At 43.3% G+C, this 25692-nt stretch overlaps 2 protein-coding genes across 2 annotated transcripts in view; one reads left to right on the forward strand and one right to left on the reverse strand.

Annotated features, from left to right (window-relative positions):
* Nucleotides 1-20400, reverse strand: part of RAPGEF5 (Rap guanine nucleotide exchange factor 5) — a 136943-nt gene extending 116543 nt beyond the window's left edge. The window contains exons 1-3 of the mRNA XM_079947974.1: nt 20105-20400; nt 2190-2240; nt 1780-1886 (exon numbers count right to left, since the gene is read on the reverse strand). Coding sequence (XP_079804100.1) covers nt 1780-1886; nt 2190-2240; nt 20105-20293 — 347 coding nt within the window. The 5' untranslated portion in view covers nt 20294-20400. The remainder of the gene's footprint in view (nt 1-1779; nt 1887-2189; nt 2241-20104) is intronic.
* A 30-nt stretch (nt 20401-20430) lies between these two features.
* The window catches only part of IL6 (interleukin 6), a 73959-nt gene continuing 68697 nt past the window's right edge, over nt 20431-25692 (forward strand). The window contains exons 1-2 of the mRNA XM_079947968.1: nt 20431-20728; nt 22704-22777. The gene's annotated coding sequence lies outside the window, so the exon portion shown is untranslated. The remainder of the gene's footprint in view (nt 20729-22703; nt 22778-25692) is intronic.

Consider the following 25692-nt stretch of genomic DNA (forward strand, 5'->3'; position numbering starts at 1 on the left):
TGGATTTATGTAGTGATATTTGTAAGATTGAGCGATTTGATTTCCTCCCTTTTCTTTATGCTTGGCTAGTTGATTACTTTGATGATAATTCCCTGATTGCTTTATTTGTTCGTGTGTTATTGAGCGTATATTTGGGGGAAATTTCATGTTGTCCACTTGTTTTTACTCTTATGTTTGCTGTAACCAAATGTATAGGTTCCTGCAGCCAATTGGAAGTCGTGGGAAGATGCAGACTTTCGGGTTCCAAAGAACACTCACAAACCAGAACATTCACTTCCGGGTTTGTGGCATTCAGGAGGCAAAACATTCAACTCGCAAGGCATTCGGGATTCAAGGTATGACTGTATGTCACCAAAAAGCAGCAACTGTTTGGAAGTGCCCAATTTGTCCAGGATGGGTCTCCTTGGTTGCCATCCATAGCTGATGAAACGGCACGCTGTGCTGCACAGGCCACTTATGAAGGAAGGAGCAACTTTTCCAGCACATCCCATTAAATCTGATGCTGGTATTCCAAGTACCATAGGAATGGGGGACCTCATGCCTTCCAGATAATTTTAGACTACAACTTCCAGCATTCCTGACAACTGACCATCATGTTTGGGGCTGATGGGAATTGGAGCCCAACAGCATCTGGAGGGCTACAAGTTCCCCAGTCCTGAAGTACAAAATGAACCACATCGTTCAACAACTTGCATTTCATCCTACAAACAATTTCTCCTGCTCCAGAAGATTCTTCCTTCTTATCTCAAGATGCAACTAGTCATCCCCCTCAGGCTAAACTTCTACTAGCTTCCCTACACAGATAATGTAACTTCCCTAGAAGTCACTTGAGAATTATTTCATCTTCTCCCAACCTTGAAGTCTGCTGTACCATTAACGTGGGATATTACGTGGGCAACAGAGAGGCAACACATTTCAACATCAGGCACATGTATGAGATCTTTGCACAGTCAACAAACCAACTCCTATATTTAAAATGTGAGCAAATTTCATCCTTTCAGGAAAGAATTGGCAGACAGCATCACCATTTTTCAGTTTGGCAGAATAATAAATCTGCATGCATTTTTTAAAGATGGTAATTTACAAAAAGAATTGCATTTTTTAAAGATCCTTTCAATTATTTGTTATAAAAACAAGAAAACCAGTTTTGCTATATGTTTGGTTAGCTAATCAATTTGTTCTCAAGTAGTCTGGAAGTTATTCTACAAAGAACATATACCAAATGCTATAAATAAAAGATTATTTTTTTATTGATTGCATTTCAATCAAAAAGTAAGAAACATTGCTCAAGTCAGAAGCACTGCTACACTGCCTCCCTGAGGGCAGATTCTTATGACAGGGTCATGAAAACAATCTCCATCCTTTGTAGATTCCCTCCCCAGTTACCAGAGAAGAGAAACTCAAACATGATGCACTTATTATTTGGCAACACATACATACATTATATTAGATCCAACAAAGTTTGTTAAACCAGAGCACAGGTTACTAACAAAATATTCTCAGGAATAGCACACAAAAGCAACACAACACAAAATGGGAATAAAATTAATAATCAAAACCGTCAGCTTTGATCACATCCAAGTGCATTGTCATTAGTAATAGGATCCTGGTATACAAAGAACATTCTAGGATAAGGAGGGACAGTTTGCTTCTCCTTGCCCCAGGAAGATATATGCCACTGCAGGTAACGTATGGTAGCCAGTCCAGTGCTGCAAATGCAAGGGGGTGAGAAATAGTAAGGAGAAAACTGTTTTGTTAAACTAAGGCAAACATGGCTACCTGCAAAGTCCCATCAGAGACATTCTGTCTTTCATCAGATCAGAAGCTTGTAGAATGAAAACATTTCTGAGAGCTCTCCCAGCGCATGAGGCACCCTCTCCATAAATCTAAAAGAAAAGACAAATTGGACAAACAATAAATTATGCAAGCATACAAGGTTATAGCATTAGCACTACATAAAAGTTACAGAACGCATCTGACAAGTACAAGCATGATTTCACCAAGCTTTTCGTATTTGGATAAGGGATTCCTTATCAGCGATATTAAAATCTATTTACATTAGAAAGCTGTAACCCACATTAGCTGCTACAAACTCGAAGATGAACAAATGTACCTAGCTTCAAGGCAGCATTAATGAAATAAGAATGAAGGCATGAAAGAGTTGTTAAATGAGGTTTTAAAAAAATTACCTTGCCTGGAGGATTTTCCAGATAGGGATTTGAAATTCTCCTGGTTATAATCTGCAAGAAAAAATATATTACAATCACCATCATTATCTAACAAACATTCAAAGCATGACAAAGAATCTGTTAGGCTGCTGGCGCATTAGGGTATACATTTTGAAAGCATTAGGGCAGCAAATTCATAGGAACGTTCAAAATATTGGTGCTGGTATTTTGTCTATGAAGTACTTAATTTCTTTTGCTGTTTTTAACACAACAACCTACCCTGTTCCCTTCCCCCAGATAGTTCTCCTGTCAGGCCTCAGCTTAGCTTACAAAACACGATCTACTTCTTTAATAATAATAAATAATAAATTTTATTTATATCCCGCCCTCCCCAGCCGAAGCCGGGCTCAGGGCGGCTAACAACAATAAAACAGTACAAATGTACAGCACAAACAACACTCTAAAATCATTCATTATAAAATTAATTAAATTCAAGCCACTGGCCACCATTGGGCCAGAGCTCCGCGAAGATTGCCGAAGGAGGGAGTCAGGCTGTGCCCTGGCCAAAGGCCTGGCGGAACAGCTCTGTCTTGCAGGCCCTGCGGAAAGATGTCAAGTCCCGCAGGGCCCTAGTCTCTTGTGACAGAGTGTTCCACCAGGTAGGAGCCACAGTCGAAAAAGCCCTGGCTCTAGTTGAGGCCAGCCTAACTTCTCTGTGGCCTGGGACCTTCAATATGTTTTTATTTGAAGACCGTAAGTTTCTCTGTGGGGCATACCAGGAGAGGCGGTCCCGTAGGTACGAGGGACATTTAAAGGTAAAGGTACCCCTGCCCGTACGGGCCAGTCTTGACAGACTCTGGGGTTGTGCGCCCATCTCACTTAAGAGGCCAGGGGCCAGCGCTGTCCGGAGACACTTCCGGGTCACGTGGCCAGCGTGACATCGCTGCTCTGGCCAGAGCCAGAGCCAGAGCCAGAGCCGCACACGGAAACGCCGTTTACCTTCCCGCTGGTAAGCGGTCCCTATTTATCTACTTGCACCCGGAGGTGCTTTCGAACTGCTAGGTTGGCAGGCGCTGGGACCGAGCAGCGGGAGCGCACCCCGCCGCAGGGATTCGAACCGCCGACCTTTCGATCGGCAAGTCCTAGGCGCTGAGGCTTTAACCCACAGCGCCACCATTTACTAATACACAAATTTCATTAGTAACATTTACTAATACACAAATCTCAGACTGAAAGCTATCCAAAGATTACAAATATTTAAACTATACATAACAATCAAATACTTTAAAACACACACATACAATATCAGGGTTTTCCCATTCCCATTAGAACATACCAACCCATCACTTGGCTCAGGAAATTGATTCTCTATATATTCCTAGGCTTCTCTTTTAAATTCCACACTTCCTATTTGTTTCTTAAACTGTTAACTGTGTATTACACCGTTTGAACATCCTGGGGCTAGGGAAAGGATAGAGAAGGCATGGCTGGACTACAGATCCCATTATGTCTGACCACTGGCCATGATGGCTGTGGCTGGTAGGAGCAGGAACCCAACAAAACCAGTTTTGTTTTACAGAAGAGACCAAGAGGTACAACCCTCTGCAGTATTACATTTTAATATAAGTATATTAATAAAAAGGGCCAGATCTAGAACAGCAGATGCATTGTTCAGATCAGTCTTATTGTACGTGGGTAGAAGAGTAAGTGGGTCATACAGCATAAGCTATAATTATAATTAAATTTGTACCTCTCTCTACAGGGGGAAACTTGCAGGTAATGGTAAGAGTGTGAGCTGCATATTGAAATAATTAACTGGCTGGGTCCCACATTTGTGAAATATTACAACTCCCTCTGCCTATATGTATGCAAAGTAAAACAATATATTATTGTTTCAAATGTTGCTACCAAAGTCTCAGGACTCTGCCTTCTATGAAATTCAAACAGCACAACAACAAAAAAGAACAGCACAGAACATTGCTAGACCTCCTTCGCTCTCACTGTGATTAAATATGCATATAATAAAAAGTGCCAGAATGCTTTACAGCCCATTTACTCTTGCTAGCATGCATATCTTCAGCACCCCATTCCTCCATCAGTCTACGTGCTAATGTCTCTGTTTGTTTCCAAACTTTACTGTGTATTTGATCAACAGAAGAGGCACAAATTTCCTTTTTTCAGCACACCCTGGCTGATAAACAGAGAGAAGAGTTAAACCTAAACAATACATAGAATCATAGAATCATAGAGTTGGAATAGACCACAAGGGCCATCGAGTCCAACCCCCTGCCAAGCAGGAAACACCATCAGAGCACTCCTGACATATGGTTGTCAAGCCTCTGCTTAAAGACCTCCAAAGAAGGAGACTCCACCACACTCCTTGGCAGCAAATTCCACTGTCGAACAGCTCTTACTGTCAGGAAGTTCTTCCTAATGTTTAGGTGGAATCTTCTTTCTTGTAGTTTGGATCCATTGTTCCGTGTCCGCTTCTCTGGAGCAGCAGAAAACAACCTTTCTCCCTCCTCTATATGACATCCTTTTATATATTTGAACATGGCTATCATATCACCCCTTAACCTCCTCTTCTCCAGGCTAAACATGCCCAGCTCCCTTAGTCGTTCCTCATAAGGCATCGTTTCCAGGCCTCTGACCATTTTGGTTGCCCTCCTCTGGACACGTTCCTTCTTGAACTGTGGTGCCCAGAACTGGACACAGTACTCCAGGTGAGGTCTGACCAGAGCAGAATACAGTGGCACTATTACTTCCCTTGATCTAGATGCTATACTCCTATTGATGCAGCCCAGAATTGCATTGGCTTTTTTAGCTGCCGCATCACACTGTTGGCTCATGTCAAGTTTGTGGTCAACCAAGACTCCTAGATCCTTTTCACATGTACTGCTCTCAAGCCAGGTGTCACCCATCTTGTATTTGTGCCTCTCATTTTTTTTGCCCAAGTGCAATACTTTACATTTCTCCCTGTTAAAGTTCATCTTGTTTGTTTTGGCCTAGTTCTCTAATCTGTCAAGGTCGTTTTGAAGTGTGATCCTGTCCTCTGGGATGTTAGCCACCCCTCCCAGTTTGGTGTCATCTGCAAATTTGATCAGGATGCCCTTGAGTCCATCATCCAAGTCGTTGATAAAGATGTTGAATAAGACTGGGCCCAAGACAGAACCCTGTGGCACCCCACTAGTCACTCTTCTCCAGGATGAAGAGGAACCATTGATGAGCACCCTTTGGGTTCGGTCAGTCAGCCAGTTACAAATCCACTGAGTGGTAGCATAGTCAAGACCGCATTTTACCAGCTTCTTTACAAGAATATCATGGGGCACCTTGTCAAATGCCTTGCTGAAATCAAGGTAGGCTACATGCACTGCGTTCCCTTCATCTACCAGGTTTGTAATTCTGTCAAAAAACGAGATCAGGTTAGTCTGACATGACTTATTTTTCAGAAATCCATGCTGACTATTGGTGATCACAGCATTCCTTTCTAGGTGCTCACAGACTGTTTGCTTAATGATCTGCTCCAGAATCTTCCCTGGTATTGATGTCAGACTGACTGGGCGGTAATTATTTGGGTCCTCTCTTTTCCCCTTTTTGAAAATAGGGACAACATTTGCCCTCCTCCAGTCTGCCGGGACTTCGCCTGTTCTCCAGGAATTCTCAAAGATGACTGCCAGTGGTTCTGCTCCCAAAGACTGGGCTTGTTTAGGCCCATTAGGCCAGAGGAGAGAATTATAGCTGCAGCTCCCACAGGGAAGGGTCACAGAACATCTGCCTTGCATGAAGATTCAATCACTGGTGTATCCAAACAGCAGCGGCATAGATAGCCACTCAAGTGCCCAGGGCACCTCCTCACACCACCCCACAGGGGCCTCGGAAGAAGATGCCCCCAGCCTTAGAGGCCCAACAGGGGCTGGCTGAAGGTGAATGTGAGACCACCATCTTACTCCCGGCACTCAGCTCCTAGGCAGGCACTACACAAAGCAAGCACAAGAAAGGCCAGAACACCCTGCCTGCCCGGCCTCCCACTTGTCTGTCCATTCCCAACAGCTGGGGCTAGTGGACTGGCTGGCTGGGCTCCCTCACCCAATTGCTTACTTCAAGGCCACCTCAGCTCCTCAGCTCCTGGCAACCAGCACCCCCCCGGCCAGCCCCAGAGGAACCATCCGCCTGGGGAGCTTGTAGCCAGAGCTGCTGCAACAAATAGTCACATAAGCCTTGGGGAGGCAGAGACTCAAAGGGCATCAGAGGAGGGAGGAAAAGAAAGGTGAACAGAGGCCAGTGTTGCCTACGGCACCCCTGAATATCATTCAAGGCACCCCAGGGTGCCATAGCGCACTGGTTGAAAACCACTGGCTTAAATTATCAAAATCACACGCAGAGCCATTTCACGAAGTTTTCCATGCAGAACGGCACACAAATTTTCAAGTGGAAGCTATCCCACTGTATCAATGTATGAAGCAAAGCTGTGTTTCTTTCTTTTTGTTGCATTTTGCCCTACCTTGTTTTACAGCCTTAGCTCCCTACTTCTGCCAGCCAAACTGCTGAACATCCTTAGAAAGGGCTACACTTTGGGTAGAATCATGGCGTTCCATACAAGGACTTCCCGTCCCTTTTGTTTCTTCTTCCTCAGCATTGTGTTATCTCATCCAGCAGCAGCCCACATAAATTGAGCAAATTGAAACTGAGTGAAAGCACTTGTGCAAGATATTGGATTTATAAATCCAACTGGCAAGCATTTGCACTTTGATCCACTTTCTTGGATTACAGCGTATCGTTCTTTATATTCCCTGTGGGTAAGAGTATTTTCAGCTCTGCCAGAACGGCAGAACAAAAAAAACAACCCCAAGTCCCAACATGCCATGGAACATACCTTTCGAGTACTCCATGCATGAGAAGCACATCTGATTTGAGAGTCTCATCGCCTACTGCTCTCCACCTAGCCCACTTTAAAGCAGTTGGTGTTACTGGCTTCCTATCTGTTAAAATCAAGATGCTGCAAATCTATAAATCAACATCAGTTTTCAAAACATACATGCTTTTTTAAAACACTAAGGGGGGGGAAACAAATCAAGAGAGCACTAAAAAGCACATACACCTAATTATATAGGTAAAAATAAAGACATGGATATACATACACATCCATGTTGGCGAAATACAGATTTTGTAAACTTTTTATGTTGCCAAAGTAATTAAGCCACCTAAAAAGAGCTACACATCACTGTGATTATAGTAAGCGGCAAGTGGTCTTGAGGTGTCTCATGTATTTTCAACTCTGAAGCTAGAGCTGCAGCTTCATAGTAGAACGTACAGTGGTACCTCGGGTTACAGACGCTTCAGGTTACAGACTCCGCTAACCCAGAAATATTACCTCGGGTTAAGAACTTTGCTTCAGGATGAGAACAGAAATCGTGTGGCGGTGCCGTGGCAGCAGTGGGAGGCCCCAATAGCTAAAGTGGTACCTCAGGTTAAGAACAGTTTCAGGTTAAGAATGGACCTCCAGAACGAGTTTAGTTCTTAACCCCTTTTCGTATCCCCTTTTCTCCTTTATGCTCATGGTGCTCCATGTGATATGTTACAGAAGGCCCAAGTCCCTCGTTGGTCAACTCCAAGCCAAACTTTTTGCATTGTTTTTAATCCACTTCTACTCAAGAGCTATATGGCTCTTGTTAACCTCATAATGGTGACATAATAGTGAAATGCCATTCAGGCAAAACTAGGCAGACATCATTGCTATTACAAAAGCTGATAGCGAGTTCCTTGGGTGTGTTTTTTTATTAACTGTAAAGTATCACCAAAAATGGAAATCAGTAGTTTACATCCTCTTACTTCCTCTAAGATTACAGTGAAGTCGTTTCCTCAAAGAGAGGGAAACTCTGGAAGGAAATGCCTGCAACAGAAAGACCAAGAGGAATTTCCAACGTCATTTTTGCAATAATGGACCTCCAAACATTCAGACAGAAATACCTCTACTTTTAACATCATGTTTCCAACATCCTGCCATAGGTGAGGTCATTCAATTCTTTCGACAGAAAGGGAAATCAGTGGCAGCAAAATGCACAGGGAATTGTGTTCATAAACCCATTGTAAGATGTAATGCGAGAGAGAAAGAGATCCACTGCAACATACCCCATAAAGTATGCCCAAGCGTTTAATAGGAAGAATCAAAATGGAGATAAAAAGTCCAGCAATATTTTCTCGTTTTTTCAATTTACTGTTAAAGCTATGCCAGTAAATGCTTCTGAAATTCTGCAAAAAATATTCTGACTTTAAATTAAATTTTAAATGCCAGCATTAACCAATTTAGGATGTAATCCAATGCCCACAAACCCAGAGGTAAGCCCCACTGAGGTCAATGGAATTCAGTTCTGACCAGATACAGAGGGGGTTGCAGTAATTCTATCTATACAATAGAGAGTGGGAAAGTTTGAGAGTAGCATAAGGGCAGAAATTTATTCTGGCTCCATAATAATAAAAAGAAACCTCTCTGAAACAAAATATGCTCTGAAATCACTATTAGATTCCTTGCATACTGCAACCTTGTCTCCAACATGCATCTGAGGACTTCAGCCCTCATTTGTCTCCGAAGTCCCAAGAATCTGTATTGTGAGGCATAGACCTGCTATGAGATAGAAGCCCCTCACCTGCAGAACATAGTGATCAGGTTAATATATGCAAAAGGTGAGACTACCGTATTTTTCAGGTATCTTGGTCCAAAGTGAACGGGGCTTTATACACCAAAACCAGTTTCTGGAACTTAGCATGGTAGCTAATTGGCAGCCAGTGCCACTTATATATGCAAATGTACAAGAATATGCACTATTTTCTGATGTTTGGGACTTCATCCGAAGTCCTTTGCTGAGTCTCCTCCAGGGACACTGAATAAGCAATCTGAATACAGATCGAAGAATAGTAAAATCTTAGTTTAAAAGTTACAAAGGCCACTTGCATCTCTCAAAACCAACACAAAGTCTCCTTGAACAGATGCTATCAAAAAACAGTGTCAACACTGGATCTATTAGCTCCACATTGCTCAGAATGAAACTTTTCCCCCATTCTGCTTTATTGTGATACTATAACTGGCTATATTGCTTTCTCTAAACTAAAGGCCATTTCTGGAAAAGTCCCATGAGGCAGGTTTTGGGGGTTTCTAAGCAAAGGTTGCATGGCCACCTGAGCTGAGGCTCCTGCAATGAAGGGCTAGATAGATGACCCTCGGGGTCCCTTCCAATGCTACAATTCTATGATTCTACGATAAAAAGAATGCTGTCAGTGATAGCGAAAAAAACTCCCACCGGCACTCTATCAGCTGTTTTGGTTGTGATTCCCTACACACTGTAGTGCCTATGAAAGTCAGGTCACATACCTCTACCTAGGATTAAAGGGCTAAAAAAGTCCACACAATTAACACAGCATGCAGGTAGGCCTGGTCTAGAGAGGTAGTTCCAAAAAGGAGCAGGAGAAAGTAAGGAGCACATGGAGATAGAATTGAAAGAGATGTAGGGTGGATGGATGCCACAATGCTGGAAACAAGCACTAAAAGGCTTAGGACACAGGCTGAAGTCAGATAGACTGGAAGACCAAAGAGTCCCAGTGCAAGGCAAGGGTAGATGAACCAGGCAGAGAGATGGAAGTCATATGGTACAGCTCACCATAAAGATTTGATCTGGTCATGAATGGGTAATTCCGTTCAGTACCATCAAGAAAGGAATAACGAGGAAGCCAAGTAAAATATTCGCTACTTTTATTCCCATGTCAGGTTCACCTTAGAAGTGTCTGAATAATACTGTATACTATTCTGTAGCTTTTGTACTTTAGAAGAGAGAAGAACAGATCAAAGAATAAGTTTTGGCAGTATACTAGAAAACATTCAGTAAACAGGTTTTTTAAAAATCTTGAAAAACAATCTGTATGTTGTGTTTCCTAAACTGTGTTTCAGACAGTTGCTCTGGTTTTCAGATGGCAGACTGAAATTTGTCTTCCAGTGAATTAACACTGAAGCCTAAAAGTGGAGGGTGATCACACACTGGACTGTAATGGAAAATGCACTACCTCAAGCATATTTACTATGAAGTCACTATCTCTACATTCACTGGGTGCATAGGATTGTGCAGTCTTTAGTAGTTAAAACACTGTATTTATCTTTAAGCAACTCATTAATAATTGTCTCAGGGTAGTACACTATATCCCCACATGCATGCCCCTTCTGAACTTAAGCTATCATAAAGCACAAGAGCCCTCATCCACTAAAGTTAGTTGCGACGAATTCCTATTCAACTCAGTAAAACCACTTGGTGAATAGCTTAAACCCCGTTGCTTTCAGTCCAATCCTATTCAGGTTTACTCATCTGCTACTTTATCCATTGTTTATGTTTAGGTCCCACCTTTTCTCCAAGGAGCTGAAAGTTATCTCTTTACACAGTTTATCCTCATAACAACTCTGTGAAGTAGGTTAGGCAGGTAGGCTGGGCTGAGAAACCACGACTGGTCCAAGGTAACCCTGTGAGCTTCATAGCTGAGTGAGGATTTGAACTGTAGTCTCCCAGGTCCTACTCCAACACTTTAACCACTGCACTTCGCTGGCTGTCTACACCACACTGGCTCTCTATAAATCCCAATCCGTTGGGTTCGCTTCCAAGTATGCACGCACAGAATGGCAGTCTTAGCTACAACTAATGTCAGTTTGATTGGGGTTGAATAGTTTAATGCCTTTGTGTGGTCTCTCTAGATCAGGGGTCAGCAACCTAAGGCCCACGGACCGGAAGTGGCCTACGGAGGTCGTTTGACTGGCCCACGAGCTGCCCCCAACCAAGCCACAGCGCAGTGTGGGGACTCACTTCCGCAGCGCTGGAAATCGCGTCTGCACAGATGTCGGAAATCGCAGGCGCACACACACAGATGCTGAAAAACGTGGGTGTGCACGCTCATGTGCCATCCAACCCATAGAGGGATCTCCACGGGACCAATCCAGCCCAGGAATGATAAACCTTGCCTAGGTAAAGGTAAAGGGACCCCTGACAGTTAAGTCCAGTTGCAGACGACTCTGGGATTGTGGCGCTCCTCTTGCTTTACTGGCTGAGGGAGCCGGCGCTTGTCCGCAGACAGCTTCCGGGTCATGTGGCCGGCATGACTAAGCCGCTTCTGGCGAAACCAGAGCAGTGCACTGAAACGCCGTTTACCTTCCCGCTGGAGCAATACCTATTTATCTACTTGCACTTTGAAGTGCTTTCGAACTGCTAGGTTGGCAGGAGCTGGGACCAAACAATGGGAGCTCACCCAGGGATTCGAACCACTAACCTTCTGATCGGCAAGCCCTAGACTCTGTGGTTTAGACCACAGCACCACCTTGCCTACCCCTGCTCAAGATCTCGGCTCATAAGCAATTTCAGAGACTCTGCTGTGTGTGGATGTGTTGGGAGGTATGGGGTTCATATCACACTTAGCTGAAGAGTTCAAAGGCTGAAAGAGGCCATCAGCTCCAGCATCCACCCAGCTGCAAGAGAAAACGTTGCAACACATGTTAACCAGACCTAACTATATACAGAGGCAGAGACATTCCACCATAATAGATCCAAGTGATACAGACAAGAGGAAGAGGACCAGAGAGAAGAAACTAGACACAGAACCAGTAAGGTTATTCCCTGATTGATGCACCTGAAGTACCAAGCACACCAACAGACCTGGGTTTTATTTTTAAAAACCAGGCCGATTCAACTATTTCAGATTTAGTGTGGCTTGTTTCAGCATTAATGAAAAACAAACTAACAGCAGCTATGTCAGCTGTTCTTCAAAAAATATGCACATTAAACACCTTGGCTATTTCGGGATGTTTACCTAATGCGATAAGTTAGCTTTGGTATTGTCAGGGAACTGCCATCAGTGCCTGAGGGAGAGAGCGGGCTCCAGAGGGATTCCAGAGAGCGTCCTGGAATGGGGAGAAGCAGCCCATCTTCTGGGGAAGAGAATCAGCATAGCACCAGTGGAGAAGGGGGGCAGATGGGGGAATTGGCAAGGCAGTCCCATGACTCCTTGCCGGGGATCATCGGGGAGAGTAAGGGTCCTCCGCTGCCTACACCCTCCTTGCACAGAAGGCTTCCGCACAGGGAGAGTAGGAGGAGACTGGGCGTCAAAGAGCTTCTTTGCTGGAAGAAGTTCAAGAAACGCCCACTGACGGATTCTGCCAGCGATTGAGACAGCCACGGGTGAGTGGCTGTCCAGACAGAAAAGGTTCACTCAGGCAACCCAGCCAGGTGTTGGCACCGGCTTACGCACGAGCAACCCCTAGAACCATTACAGGTATAATGGAAGAAGTCAACAAAAACTGGCTCAAGAAGAACACCTGTTTAGATTTCAAGAAGCTCAGTGTATTTTGTAGCAGCTGACTCAAAATTATAAAGTTAATTTTTCTGTAAATATGCACCAAACTCAGCATTAGATCAAAATCTTGTTCTTCAACTTAAAAAGGAATTGAGCTCTGCTTCACATCTTCAAATGTCAAGATGCACAGCCTTGAATAAATTGCAGGTCTTCCTCTCTTTCCTTGATTAAAGAGAGTAAGTGGTATTCAAGACTTATAGTGGCTTCACTATTTAGCTGCTGTTTGGACAATTACTATTTAGGGTAGTCAAGGGCTTTCAGATGTTAACACAAACCAACAACTGGGATTGTTGAATAAGTTTCTACATATAATCATGTTCTCCCAAACTTTATCCATCTACTGCTCAGAATTAAAAATTAAGAGGAAAAAGTTTGTGGTTTCAAAACCCATGAATGAGTACAGTACGGTTATGCTCCAACTGTAGTCCATGTCAGTCCAAACGGAAAGCACTCTCAGCACTAAGGACAGGTAGAAATTTGCTTGAAGCTACTAAGGCATGGGTGGGATGCAGGTGGCTCTGTGGGTTAAACCACAGAGCCTAGGACTTGCCGATCAGAAGGTTGGCGGTTCGAATCCCCGCAACGGGGTGAGCGCCTGTTGCTCGGTCCCTGCTCCTGCCAACCTAGCAGTTTGAAAGCACGTCAAAGTGCAAGTAGATAAATAGGTACCGCTCCGGCGGGAAGGTAAATGGCGTTTCCATGCACTGCTCTGGTTCGCCAGAAGCGGCTTAGTCATGCTGGCCACATGACCCGGAAGCTGTACGCTGGCTCCCTTGGCCAGCAAAGTGAGATGAGCGCCGCAACCCCAGAGTCAGCCACGGCTGGACCTAATTGTCAGGGGTCCCTTTACCTTTACTAAGGCCTGGGTAGGCAAACTAAGGCCTGGGGGCCGGATGTGGCCCAATCGCCTTCTCAATCCGGCCCGTGGATGGTCTGGGAATCAGTGTGTTTTTACATGAGTATAATGTGTCCTTTTATTTAAAATGCATCTCTGGGTTATTTGTGGGGCATAGGAATTCATTCTCCCCCCCCCCCAAAAAAAAAAATATATAGTCCGGCTCCCCCACAAGGTCTGAGGGACAGTGGACTGGGCTCCTACTGAAAAAGTTTGCTGACCCATGTACTAAGGGGTGAACACAGAACAAGTTGAAGCTAGGCACTGCATGTGGAGACACTAAACTTGGCATCCTGGCTAAAAGAGAGAGAAAATCATGTCCTATCCTGCTCCTCCTCCGCCTCTTCATTTTTTTAAGAGGAACATTGATCTACATTCACTGAAACTTATTTTATGGGCTTGTTGCTGGACTTAAATGGGATCACTGGAGCCCAGTCTGGTGTCGGTTTCTAATGTAAAGGTTTAAATTTGGTATATGAACAGATTAAATTATCCACTCAGAACATGTTCAGACTGCATTTTCTTTACTTCTGAGTAAATAAGAGGGAAAGTAGTCCTCCAGGGATTAGGGTGTTGATAAACTTCGGTCCCAGCATCTCTTCCCTCACAAAATTAAATACTACTAAAGAATTTAGTAGTATTTTTAGATTTGGGAAGGCTGTAGAGAATTTGTTCTAAGGCTGCAATTCCTTAAAGAGTTACCAAGGAGTAGACCCAGCAGGCAGTCATTTTTCATGTGTTTGGTTTTTTGTTTGTTTGTTTGTTTGCTAAAGATACAATAAATTCTATAATGAGAAATAAAATATTTTTAAAGCATAGTAACAAAAGAAAAATATAAGACTTAATGAGAAAAGAATAAGCAGAATGCAAAGGTGAAAAATGAATATACAAAAATTAAAACATGAAAGAACAGCAGAAACTTTTAAAAAACCGATACATAAATAATTTAAATTTAATGGAAAATAGAAAATGTGACTAGTTAGACCACAAGAAAAGCCTCCTGGATCTGGCCAATAACCTATCAAGACCAGCATCCTGTTCTCAAAGTGGCCAACAAGATGCCTATAGGAACCCCACAAGCAGGGCCTGGGCAGAAGAACACTTTCCCAAAATGGTATTCATAAGTTTACTTCCTTTTGGAGTTCCAACAGTGGAACTCCAAAAGTAGCAGTTGAAAAATGGAAATACATTATCATATTATAATTATATTGTCTATTTTTGTGGATTTTAATTGTTCCAATGCTATTTACATTGTGAATAATGACATTGGGTTTTCTTTGGTTTTTGTTTTCATTTTGTAACCTATCTTAGAACCTTTCAAAATAAAACTTCAGATGTGGGTGGATGACAGGTAGTAGTAGAATGCAAGACAGAAATAGAGGCTGAACGTGAGAATCCTATCCATGTCTACTCAAAAGTAAGTCCAACTGCCCTTGATGGGACTTACTTACATGTTAATTGTGTATACTTATAGGATTGCAGTCTTAACCTGGAAGTAAGGCTATTTTATGTTATTCAGTTATTAGATTTAGATACCACTCTTCATCGTAAGATCCTAGGGTAGTTCACGAAATAAAATACAGGATTAAAAACATGAGAATAAGTAAAACGAAACAGCGAAACAATAACCCCCCTTCCCACAGACACAATTAAAAGGCTGCAGAATATTAATCAGCCAAAAGCCTGGTTGAAGGGGTATGTTTTTGCCTGGTACCTAAAAATATATAATGAAGGCGCCAGGCGAGTTTCCCTGGGGAGAGAATTCAACAAACAGGAAGCCACTACAGAAAAGGCCCATTCTCATGTTGCCACCCTCGAGACCTCACATGTAGGAGGCTAGTCAACCATCCCTGCACAAATTGATTGGTGCTATCTATCTTCAAGCCCTACTGGAATTGACTAAACTGATAAAAGGGAACTCTGGGATGTAGTCAATGCCCACCAAAAGAGAGGCTTGAAGACAGTGCAGATCAGCTGATCATCGGTGACATCAAGCTCAGATGGGATTGGCCAGAATTTTCTTTTGCAGGAAAACTTTTGCAAAGGAAAAATGCTTCAACTGACACCATGGTGATTCCAGTTGATTGACAGGTAGGCAGCCATGCCACATGTCAAAGTGACCCACAAGGAGTGAGGGAGCCAAGGATCTGGTCCAGAAGGCTGAAAAGGTTCCCCACCCCTGAAATTTACATTAATCCAAACAATGCAAAAGAGAGATAATTAACTAAAAGTGTGGGGAGTGTTGGTTCTATTTTAGATCAACATAAAAGGAAGAAATACTAGCAACATTTAACAACTGAAAGAACCTTAGCTGCTGATTATATCTGAAATGAAATAGAAGTATTTTATCCTTTGTTCACGTACTTCAACGGTTGCTGCAAGGACCAGTTAAAAGGGTAAAGAAAAAGCCAAGAGATTCTAATCTTGATTTATTTCACTTAGGGAATACATAAACAGAGGATTACAATAGGAAAAGCTCAGTATTATACACATGGGGTCTATTTTTAGTTGCATAATGACACCTGCTACAAATTATCCAAATGGAATCTCCATGGCAATAAACGCTCAGGCTGTACAAAAATAAAAAAATAAAGGCCACCAATATAAATTACAGCTTCAAAGTAAATGCTACTTCTGTACAAACTAAGTCACCCATTTCAAATATTCATGGGATCATTGGGACTGGCTTAATCTACTGACCTAAGGTTTTCCATGCACTAATGCAAACCATACAATGAATATCTTAGATATAAAACCCATTATTCGACTATATTATGAAAACAAAGCAAAATGCCTCTCACAAGACCAAGCAACAGGATGCATTTATCCTCTTTATTTAATACTTCTATACAAAATATGGCATACAGGTGTAGCAGTAGATATAGGCCTCACATATACAAAATAAGGTTCAACAGAATTACAACACTTGATCGACACATAAGTTTTTTCTGCACTAGCTACAGCACAGATTGTGGTCCCTTGCCTTCCTACAACATAGGAATATAGGAAGTGGTTGGTTGGTTGGTTAGTTGGCTGGTTGATTTATTGCATTTCTATCCTACATTTCCTCTAAGGATCTCATGGCTCTCCCTCCCCTCCCCCTCCCATTTTATCCTCCCAACACCCCTGTGAGGTAGGTCAGCTGAAAGATACTAGCCCAAGGTCACCAAGTTAGCTTCATGGCTGAGGAGGGACTAGAACCCCAGTCTCCCAGACCCTAGTCCAGCTCTCTAACCACTACACCACATTGACTCCTTGGTTCTCTTGGTCTTCAACACATATTTGCTATCACGTAGCTTCAAAACTGTGGGTACAGCAATAACAATAACCACACATTAGCATGCACAAAGTGCTAGCGGCATCCAATTACAGCAGCAGGATTGCTTGCATGTATGCATGAGCCCTTGCTGCTCATTAAGCCTCACCTTATTACACTCCCACATAAATCAATTGCATTATATGGTCAAGCTCACATGTGGGTGGGTCCACAGCCATGTCACAACATGCCAGGTTGGCTGAGGGCTGAGTCTCTCAACATCTCATCCATCATACCTTTCACACCAACAGTATTTTCTAAATGCTTTGCCACCTGTGTACAGCCTCCCCCACAACTAGCGGCTAATAGAGGGCATTATATCGAATCGCAACACAATAATTTCCACCTTGAACTTCCCTACAGTTCTTTGATTTTGCTGTTCGAGTCGTCGTCACACCAGTGCCCTTGAGAAACTGCAGATAACCTTCCTTCCTAGCATTTCCATTGCAAAAAGTTTCACAATTAAAACTACCATGTGGAATCTTCCTGTCTTTTTCAAAAATTCAATAAAACTAGCATACACTGTTTGGTCTCCCAACTTGTTAATCAAGCCTGAAACTTTCTTCTGCTGCTGTGCTGCCAGCATTAAGGATAGGCAACCAGAGGCAACAATCTGGAAGTCAGGGAACTAAGCAGTCTTTATGCTTTTTTCAAGTCAAAGCGTCACATGTTCCCATTGTAAAGATCTACATTTCCATTTCCACTGTGATCAGAGCACATGCATACATATTGATGAGGTCATCAATGGCTACTGGTCATAATGAGTACAGCTTGTGAATACCAGTTGCTGGAAACCACAAGAGGAGAGAGTTGCTGGAAACCACAAGAGGACTCTTGTGCTCAAGTCATTTTTCAGAGATTCCCACAGGCATCTGGCTGGCCACTGTGAGAACAGGATGCTGGACTAAATGGGCCATTGGCCTGATCCATTGGGCATTTCTTATGTTCTTACCTATATCTGATCAAGTTTTCAGAATGTTTTAATTGCCTAATGAGTAAACAACGTCTGCCTGATGTTGGAGACACAAAATAAGCCACATCATCCACATATATCAGGCTGCCAACTTTACAATTTATTTTTCATCTGTTCTTGTTTGTGTACACATAACTTATGACTAATACCTAGTTTCTGAAATGTATGACTGGGAGGCAAGGAGTTTTAGCTACGTTTCCGGTTCTGTCACTCGGGTGCCTTGCAATTGTCATGTACCTGTACTAAATATCCAGATGCCCTTACTTGCAAAATGGGAGATGACAACAACAATTACGCTTTGATAACTCATAGTCTAATGAAGGTCTGCCTTAACTAGGATGCTATTTATGAGCAACCTCGTTTCAAAGCTTCTAGATGCCATACAAGTATAATCTTCATATGTAATTACTGTTTGAACAGAGCTTTGGGCACGCATATAATATTAAAGATAATTATTCTGACATATGAACAACTTGCATACAACAGCATTTAAATGCCATGGGTAACCTATCCCCATGAGGAATCTTGCCTCCAACCTGCACTATTCACATGTTCCCAAATGTCAGATCCAAGTGAACAGTTATAGCTATGAACAATCCCTAAAAAGACTTTCAGAGCAATGAATGTGGCATCAGATGTAACATATGGGTATTATAATCACATAATTCAGCTATAATTAATCATAACTACCTCTAGTATTAAAGTTACATGTGAAAAAAGCTTTGTTTTATGAGCCTTGATAGCTCAGTCAGTAGAGCATTAGACGATCTTGGTTTGAGCCGCACGTTATGGGTTTGAGCCCCACTTTGGGCAAAATGCTCATGCGTTGCAGGGGGATCGACTAAATGACCCTCATGGTCCCTTCCAACTCTACAATTCCATGATTCTATGGCTACAAATTGAATGAGATCATAAAGACAACCAAGGACTTCTTTACAGAGATGCATAATTGCAATAGGTATGTTTCCCCCCAGCAAGTACATTTTTAATACAAGTACTTCTAAAAACTGCAAATAGCAAACACCATCTTAAGAGGGATTACCCATTCTCACAAACTCACAGAAAGAATGCCTCTTTTAAAATTATGCTTGCTACAGCACATGTATACATCATCCAAAAACAACGTATGCTTCTTGCTTCAGAATTGTATATGCAAAATTACTGTATGCAAATGTAAACAGTAGATATGGCTAAAAATTATTTGATCAGATTGCAGCCCTAACCATTAACTGATGATTCATCAATGGAATACAGAATCTATACTGTACATATATCAAAGATGGATGGAGCAAACAAGTAGGGCCAGTAGACACTAGGCAACATAACTATCCACTCTGATAGGGACAACCCTTATAAACTGCCAGTAGACATTTCCTTGACCAAGGACCAGGGCAATTGCTGCTGATTGTATCTTGTTGTTGTTTAGTCGTGCCCAACTCTTCGTGACCCCATGGACCAGAGCATGCCAGGCACTCCTGTCTTCCACTGCCTCCTACAGTTTGGTCAGACTCATGTTGGTAGCTTCGAGAAGAGAACACTGTCCAACCATCTCGTCCTCCGTCGTCATAGATTGTATCCATGATCAACCTATTCACATGCTACCTTGTCCCAGGGGGTGGTGACCAGAAGAACCTATTATCCTTGCCTGGGAATAAGTTCTATTGAGCACCACAGCACATTAAACTGCAAACCAGCAAAAGGAGTTGAGACATATTCAGAAATGGCACAACATTTTACTGCTTAACTGGTTTATTGTGGCATGAGCGTAGGGAACAGACTCAACTAACCAAATGGTCTCCAAGCTTACCAATGATTACCTACCTGGGAGACATCCCCAATGAACACCCCAGGGCTTACTTTTGAGTAAGCATGTCAAAGATGGGTCTGCAAGCCTAATTTCTCTCGAGTAAATAATTCCTCAGATAAGCCAGTGGCTTCCTCTACTCTTCCTTTTCTGTCCAGAATACCATATAGAGCAAGGCCTTCTTCCAACCCGCGACCACAACTACAGGACGTTAACTCTCTTTAACTTCAGCATGTTTGGGAATTCAAGGCCCCAGAATCCACACAAATACTGTGCATATTCCACAGACTTTAACGAGATTTGCGCAAGGGTACCAATATATATAGGGCTGCAGCTTCACTGCTGCCCAATCCCATTCTTTTATGTGTGTAAGAGTCTCGCGCGCCGCGTTGCCATTGCATACCCCCCTGCAAAGTGCAAAGCCTGCGCACGGAGAAAACTCCCCAAGGCTTTGCCCTGTGGAGGCCGGTGGGGGTGGGGGCTTAACTCCCAAATGCAGGGCAGATCCCCTACCTTGGGAGGCATGCGGCCGGTCACATACACACACACACACGCGGGCACACACTCTTACCCGGCCCCCGGCGGCTGAGCTCTTCCTCCGCAGCGTGAGTCCGCTCCGGAGCAGCGCCGGCAGTTCCCTCAGCTTTTGCCGCAGCTGCACTTGCTGCTCCTGGTCTCTGGCGCCGGCGGAGCTCTTGCCGATGAGCAGAGAGTCGGCCCTGTCACACAGGGGCTGCATCTTGACGGAGCCCCCAGCCATGCATGCTACATTCCCGAGGAGAACCCCCCCCTCCTCTCTCCTTCCCTCCCTCGCTTGCTCGCTCCGGCCGCGTCCCTCTTCCTGCCTCTCAGCAGCCTCACTCAAGCCCGCTGGCGCGCGCGCGCACACATACACCTTTCGCTTGTTATGCAAAGCGCGCCTTGCAGGCGAAGGCGTTCGTAGCTGTCAGAGCAGTAGCGGCGTCCCCCGCCTCCCTTCTGGGCTTGGGAAGGGGGCAGGGAGGAAACACGCCTGCCTGCTCCTCAAATTGCGCTGCCCCCAGCCGAGGTAGGCCCGGGCGGGAAGTCTTGGTCGCACAGGTGCAGGAAAATGCGGCAGGAGCCGGGCGCGCTTTACCCCGCCACTTTTCCCTCCCTCCCCTTCTCTCTCGTTCCTCTCGCCGCCTGGCTATGACGGGGACAAACAAAAGTCCAGGTAACCCGAAAAAGGGCGGACACAATAGTCACGACGTGCTGTTTTACCTTGTTGCCTGAAACCTCTCCCTCTTTTTGTATTCCTGCCCAAACGTTCCTTCAGGCACCTTAGGGGCCACTGCAAGGGTGCTTCCACTCACCCACCCCCGTTTCGCTTCCTCTCCAAAGCTAAGGAAATCACACAGGAGGCTTCAAATTAGGTGTCTTGCCCGAAGTATGTTCTGAAATAAATAATAACAATGTTCACTTTGCTGGATTATTTCCATTAAAAAATAATAATGAGCAAGTTTTACTAATGGAATCCAGAATGTGCCGCTCATCCCTCTCTAGCTGATGCTTGGTAAACAAGGCACATGAGCAGCGAATGCCATGTCTTAAATATCCACACCTTCCATCAATCCGGCAAGCCCATTTTCACATTTTGTATGCTGTCAACAAATTTGTTGAACAATAAATGTTTATCGTAAGGCAAAACGGCTCTCCCTTAATGTTCTGAGATTAACAAAATTTAGTACACTCATGGGTGAACTAGGTCCCAGGTGAGGCACGTGTTATTGTGCCAGCCCAATAGCTGACTTGTAAGTTGGTAACTAGGTACAAATTCAGTCTATAACAACAACCGTAGAAATGGTTTAACAATATGGTACAGTTCCCATTTTCTAACAACGTTCTGTTATGTACATATGTATTGCATATACACATATGCTACAACAAACTGTTGGCACTTACAATTTTAGGATGAAATAATGGAGGGAGACCTTTGACCTTTTCTCTGTCTCCTGGCTAACTTTACTCAGCATGCAAGGAGTGGCTGGTGCTGGCACTGACCCAACCAAAAGGACGAAGGGGCAGGGCAGACAAACTCTTAATCCCAGGGTTGTGGGTTTGAGCCCCACATTGGGCAAAAGATTCCTGCATTGAAGGGGGTTGGACTAGATGACCCTTGCGGTCCCTTCCGACTCGACAGTTCTGTGATTCTAAGTGAGAGGCACCTGGCAACAAAGTTAGCCTGAAAGTAGCCCAAGGTCTACAGGTGGTTCCCGGCCCACTGCTTGAGAGACAGCTCCTGTATAGAGGTACATGTAAGAGGCAGACCTTTAAAATTCAGATTGTATTGCATTATACCAGTCTATCAAGTTCAATAGGTGAAAAGGAAAATGGAGGGATGAGTTCTAATCTTTTCTCCAAATTGGCACTCTTCTTTTTTCCTCCAAAACTTCCTATCAATCACTGAAATCATTGCCCTGATAGGGCTAGTACCTTTTTGAAAATCTGATCTTGTCCCTATGGAGCTAGAGGGGAGGAAGAAGGCTTTACATCCTAATTCCTATATTTTAATTTTGCTGCCAAGGATGAGTCTATAAACTCCGTTCAACCCACACATGTGGGCACCTAGAGGGATAGATTGCAATTCATATATGCCTCTCCTAGCTATTAAAACCCACCCCACAGGACAGACTCCCATCTGAAATCCTGGCAAGCTGTTGCCAGTGTAAACAATACTGCACTTGATGAACCAATGGCCTGACTCAGTATAAGGCAACTTCCTACATTACTATGTCCGGTGTGTGTGTGTGTGTGTGTGTGTGTGTGTGTGTGTGTTGTATTCTGGAGGGTTGTGCTCCAAAACAGTGGTTGTGAGGGACATAATGGGATTTGAACATTTGCCTGGAAGGATACCTGGAGACTAGTAGCAACAGGGTTATTGCTGGTTGTGCCACTGGGGCTGAGGGGAGTGAGGGGAGGAGCTGTGGCATCATGTATGTTGTTATACAGGGAATGGATTGAGGGCACATCCCCATTATAATGAGTTCATTGGCTTCTGACATTTATGGGTGATGTGGGTATAATTGCTAGCACAGTTCCTGATTGGTGGACACTGGTATAGTTTCCAAGGATTCTGGGAAGATTCCCATTATGCTTCTGATTTTTATTTTTATTTTGTATTTTCTGGTTGTGTGTCTTTCCCCTCCCAGGCAAATCACCCACTGGATATAGTGGCCGTTCCACCAACACAGAGCAACTGTACCTCCTTCTTTCCAGGAGTACTGTAAGTGGAGAATGCTTCTGTTAAGTTCTGCCTTTGGGTTTATTAATCTTCCGTGTGTGTTTTTTGTTTGTTTGTACATTTGGTTTTAAACGAAGAGTAAAATGAACTAAGAGTAAAATCCAAGCTGGGTTTTTGTGTGTGTGTTTTTTTTTCAAATTTTGAAATATGTGACTAGATCTCTCGCCACAGTCCTGCATTGTCGCTGTTGTTTTAATATATCTGAAAAGAACATTGGCTTAAACAAGAAAACTGCTTTGACCGCAGGATCTGCTGTACTTCAGCTACAGATATTGGCTCACGTCACCAATAATATTGTCATTTTAACAAATTAGAGGAAAGGGTTGGGGTTGTTATGTCTCCTTGGGGAAATTAAAGCTGTTAACACTTTTATTGGGCATCTCTGCTTCTGTGTCATAAAAATGCCGTTGCTAATATACTGCCTTCCCCCCCTTGCAGATCAAGGTCAAACTGAAGAAATGCTCTGTGTTGAGACAAGCTAGCCATTTGTTTTCTAAGGATGTGAAAACGTGTACTACACACACAAAACTCCTAGAAATAAATCAGGGATTCAATAGGTGCATGATCCAAGTTGAAATGTAAAATGCATAGGCTGTGTGAATACAATGTTAAGACTGGTTTTTCAATTGTGCTGTTTGGTCCTCTATATGTATATATATTTCCTCATGGGTCATGAAATTGAGGGCCAAACCACATGTTATTTTAAGCACTTATACTTTAAAAAAGGACATGCTTTTTCTTTCATACCATTTTCCTTTCACAAAAATCAACTGGTGGGTGTCACTGGTTTAGATCAGAAATACTGCTATGGCCTAAGAAGAATCTTTAACCCATTATTTCCTTGTATTATTTTCCCATTGAAAAGTCACCAGCAGCCCCACCCCAAAAATGCAAGTGTTGGGTCCCAAAGATGATGCCTAGTCAATGTCCGGCATCAATCTATCCCCAAGATATAAGGTGGGGGGAATCTGCAGGGGAAAGGCCAGCTTTTAAATTGCAGGGCTGATTAACATAAGAGACTCCATAAGAAACACAGGCCAGCACACATTTTCATTTGGCTTGGCCTAACAAGCAGTTTGCCATGGCGCCTGCCAGCAACGCAGCGCAGCCAGTTGCAGCCAGGATCCAAAGAGCTGCTTAAGCTTACGCAAGGAACATGAATTAGCCCAGTAGAAATCTAGAGTTTCATTTCGCTTTCAACAGCTGTTCTTCTACCATGCCATATCACAGACACTTTTGAAGCACCCATCAGTTCCACAGCAAAACAGTTTTCACTTGCAAAATTAGATTCATGGCTCCTGAGTGTTCTTCTGTGAGTTTCTTATTTGTTCTTCTGTGAGTTTGGAACCTTATTTTATATATGTGATATATTTGACACATGCATTTCAGTTGTGTGTGGACAGGGGCAAACCACCTGCACAGCCAGATGTGTGTTTGATGCTTTTGCTGCAGTATCAGAGGCAGATTTGGGGGAGCGTGACTGGTTCGGATGCACTGGCCACAGAGACTCAAGGGCTTCAGTTGCATCATAGAATGGAAGACGAGAGGCAGGGGAGCTCCAAATTTTGGCGTAACACGGGACGCTGCTGAAATTTGAGACCCCTAAGTCCGGCACTGGCAGTGATATAAGTCACTGTTCACCTTCTGCAGATTCACAACTTTAAATAATAGCTTGTCACTCAAGCAGAGGGGAATGCTACAGAAAATCTCTGACAATGTTTATGTGCACTCCTGCTCCTAATATTTCTTTAAATTAATTAAAATTAGATTAGGCACACCATATGTTGTGGAGCATAATCCAAATGCAATGATTAAGTGCCATCATTTCACGATGAAGGGGGGGGGGAAAGTACAACATCTGCATAATTTCAAAAGAAAGTCAGGAATGAGGATGAATACACAGCTGCAATGTATTAACACTATAGAAGATTCAGTTTTAGAGCATTGGTTAGCTGCAACGAATGCAGGTTGCCCCAGGCATGGCCTCACTCTTATGGGGACAGAACAATACATTTCTCCTGGGCAAAACAGTAGGAGGCCAAGAAGCACCTGGTCCATCTTTCAACACATTTGATAACATAGGACAGCACTAAGCAATTGTTTGTAATACATGCAATTGTTTGTAGTACATGGTGATTCCATTTGTTTCTTGTGTACCAAATCAGCTTGTTTCTCTAGGGTGCGCCAGCTGTTGGACTTTTAAAAATAATAATTGCAAAAGTCAATACAATTCCTTTTTAATTTTCTGCCTGCCTGTTAGGAAATCAAAGACAGCTGTGTTTCATCTGCAAAACTGTATTTGTGGGCACTATTATTGAGTGCCCCCAACATATTTGATCTCATACAGAATACAAACATCCCATGTTTCTTGCCCAGAGGATTTATAATCCAAACCTTAACGAATAATATTCATGGTTACTTAGCAAACATCAGTGACCTCCATCTAAACAATTTTCATTTCTGCTTTGCTCTCATCCACCATGGGCAAGGAGTAATAAAAATAAATCCTCCCCTCCCATGTTCTTATGGATAAAGGGTGGGCACTTTAAACTACATGAGTGATTGCGACTACCGATCAAGAGTAGTTACTACTCCATATCACACAATCTTGAGCAAAAGCCTGCAGTCTTCTAAATATGGCAACACAGTGATGACTTAATGACTTAAAATATTTGGGAGTAATGCAGTCCAGTTTAATCGGTTTCACATCCCACTGGTTTCAATAAAAAGAATAATAAAGTACGGGTCAAAATTGAAAACTTTTAAAGTCATTTTGTCTAACCTTCTGTATGTGGAGCACCTCCTCCACTTTGTCTAACCTTCTGTATATGGAACACCTCCTCACATGCAGAAGTTCCCAAACATCTTTAGGTAGTGCTGAGAGCGACTCATCTCTT

This window comes from Podarcis cretensis (assembly GCF_951804945.1).
Source record: "Podarcis cretensis genome assembly, chromosome: 12".
In the NCBI taxonomy this organism is placed as follows: domain Eukaryota; kingdom Metazoa; phylum Chordata; class Lepidosauria; order Squamata; family Lacertidae; genus Podarcis; species Podarcis cretensis.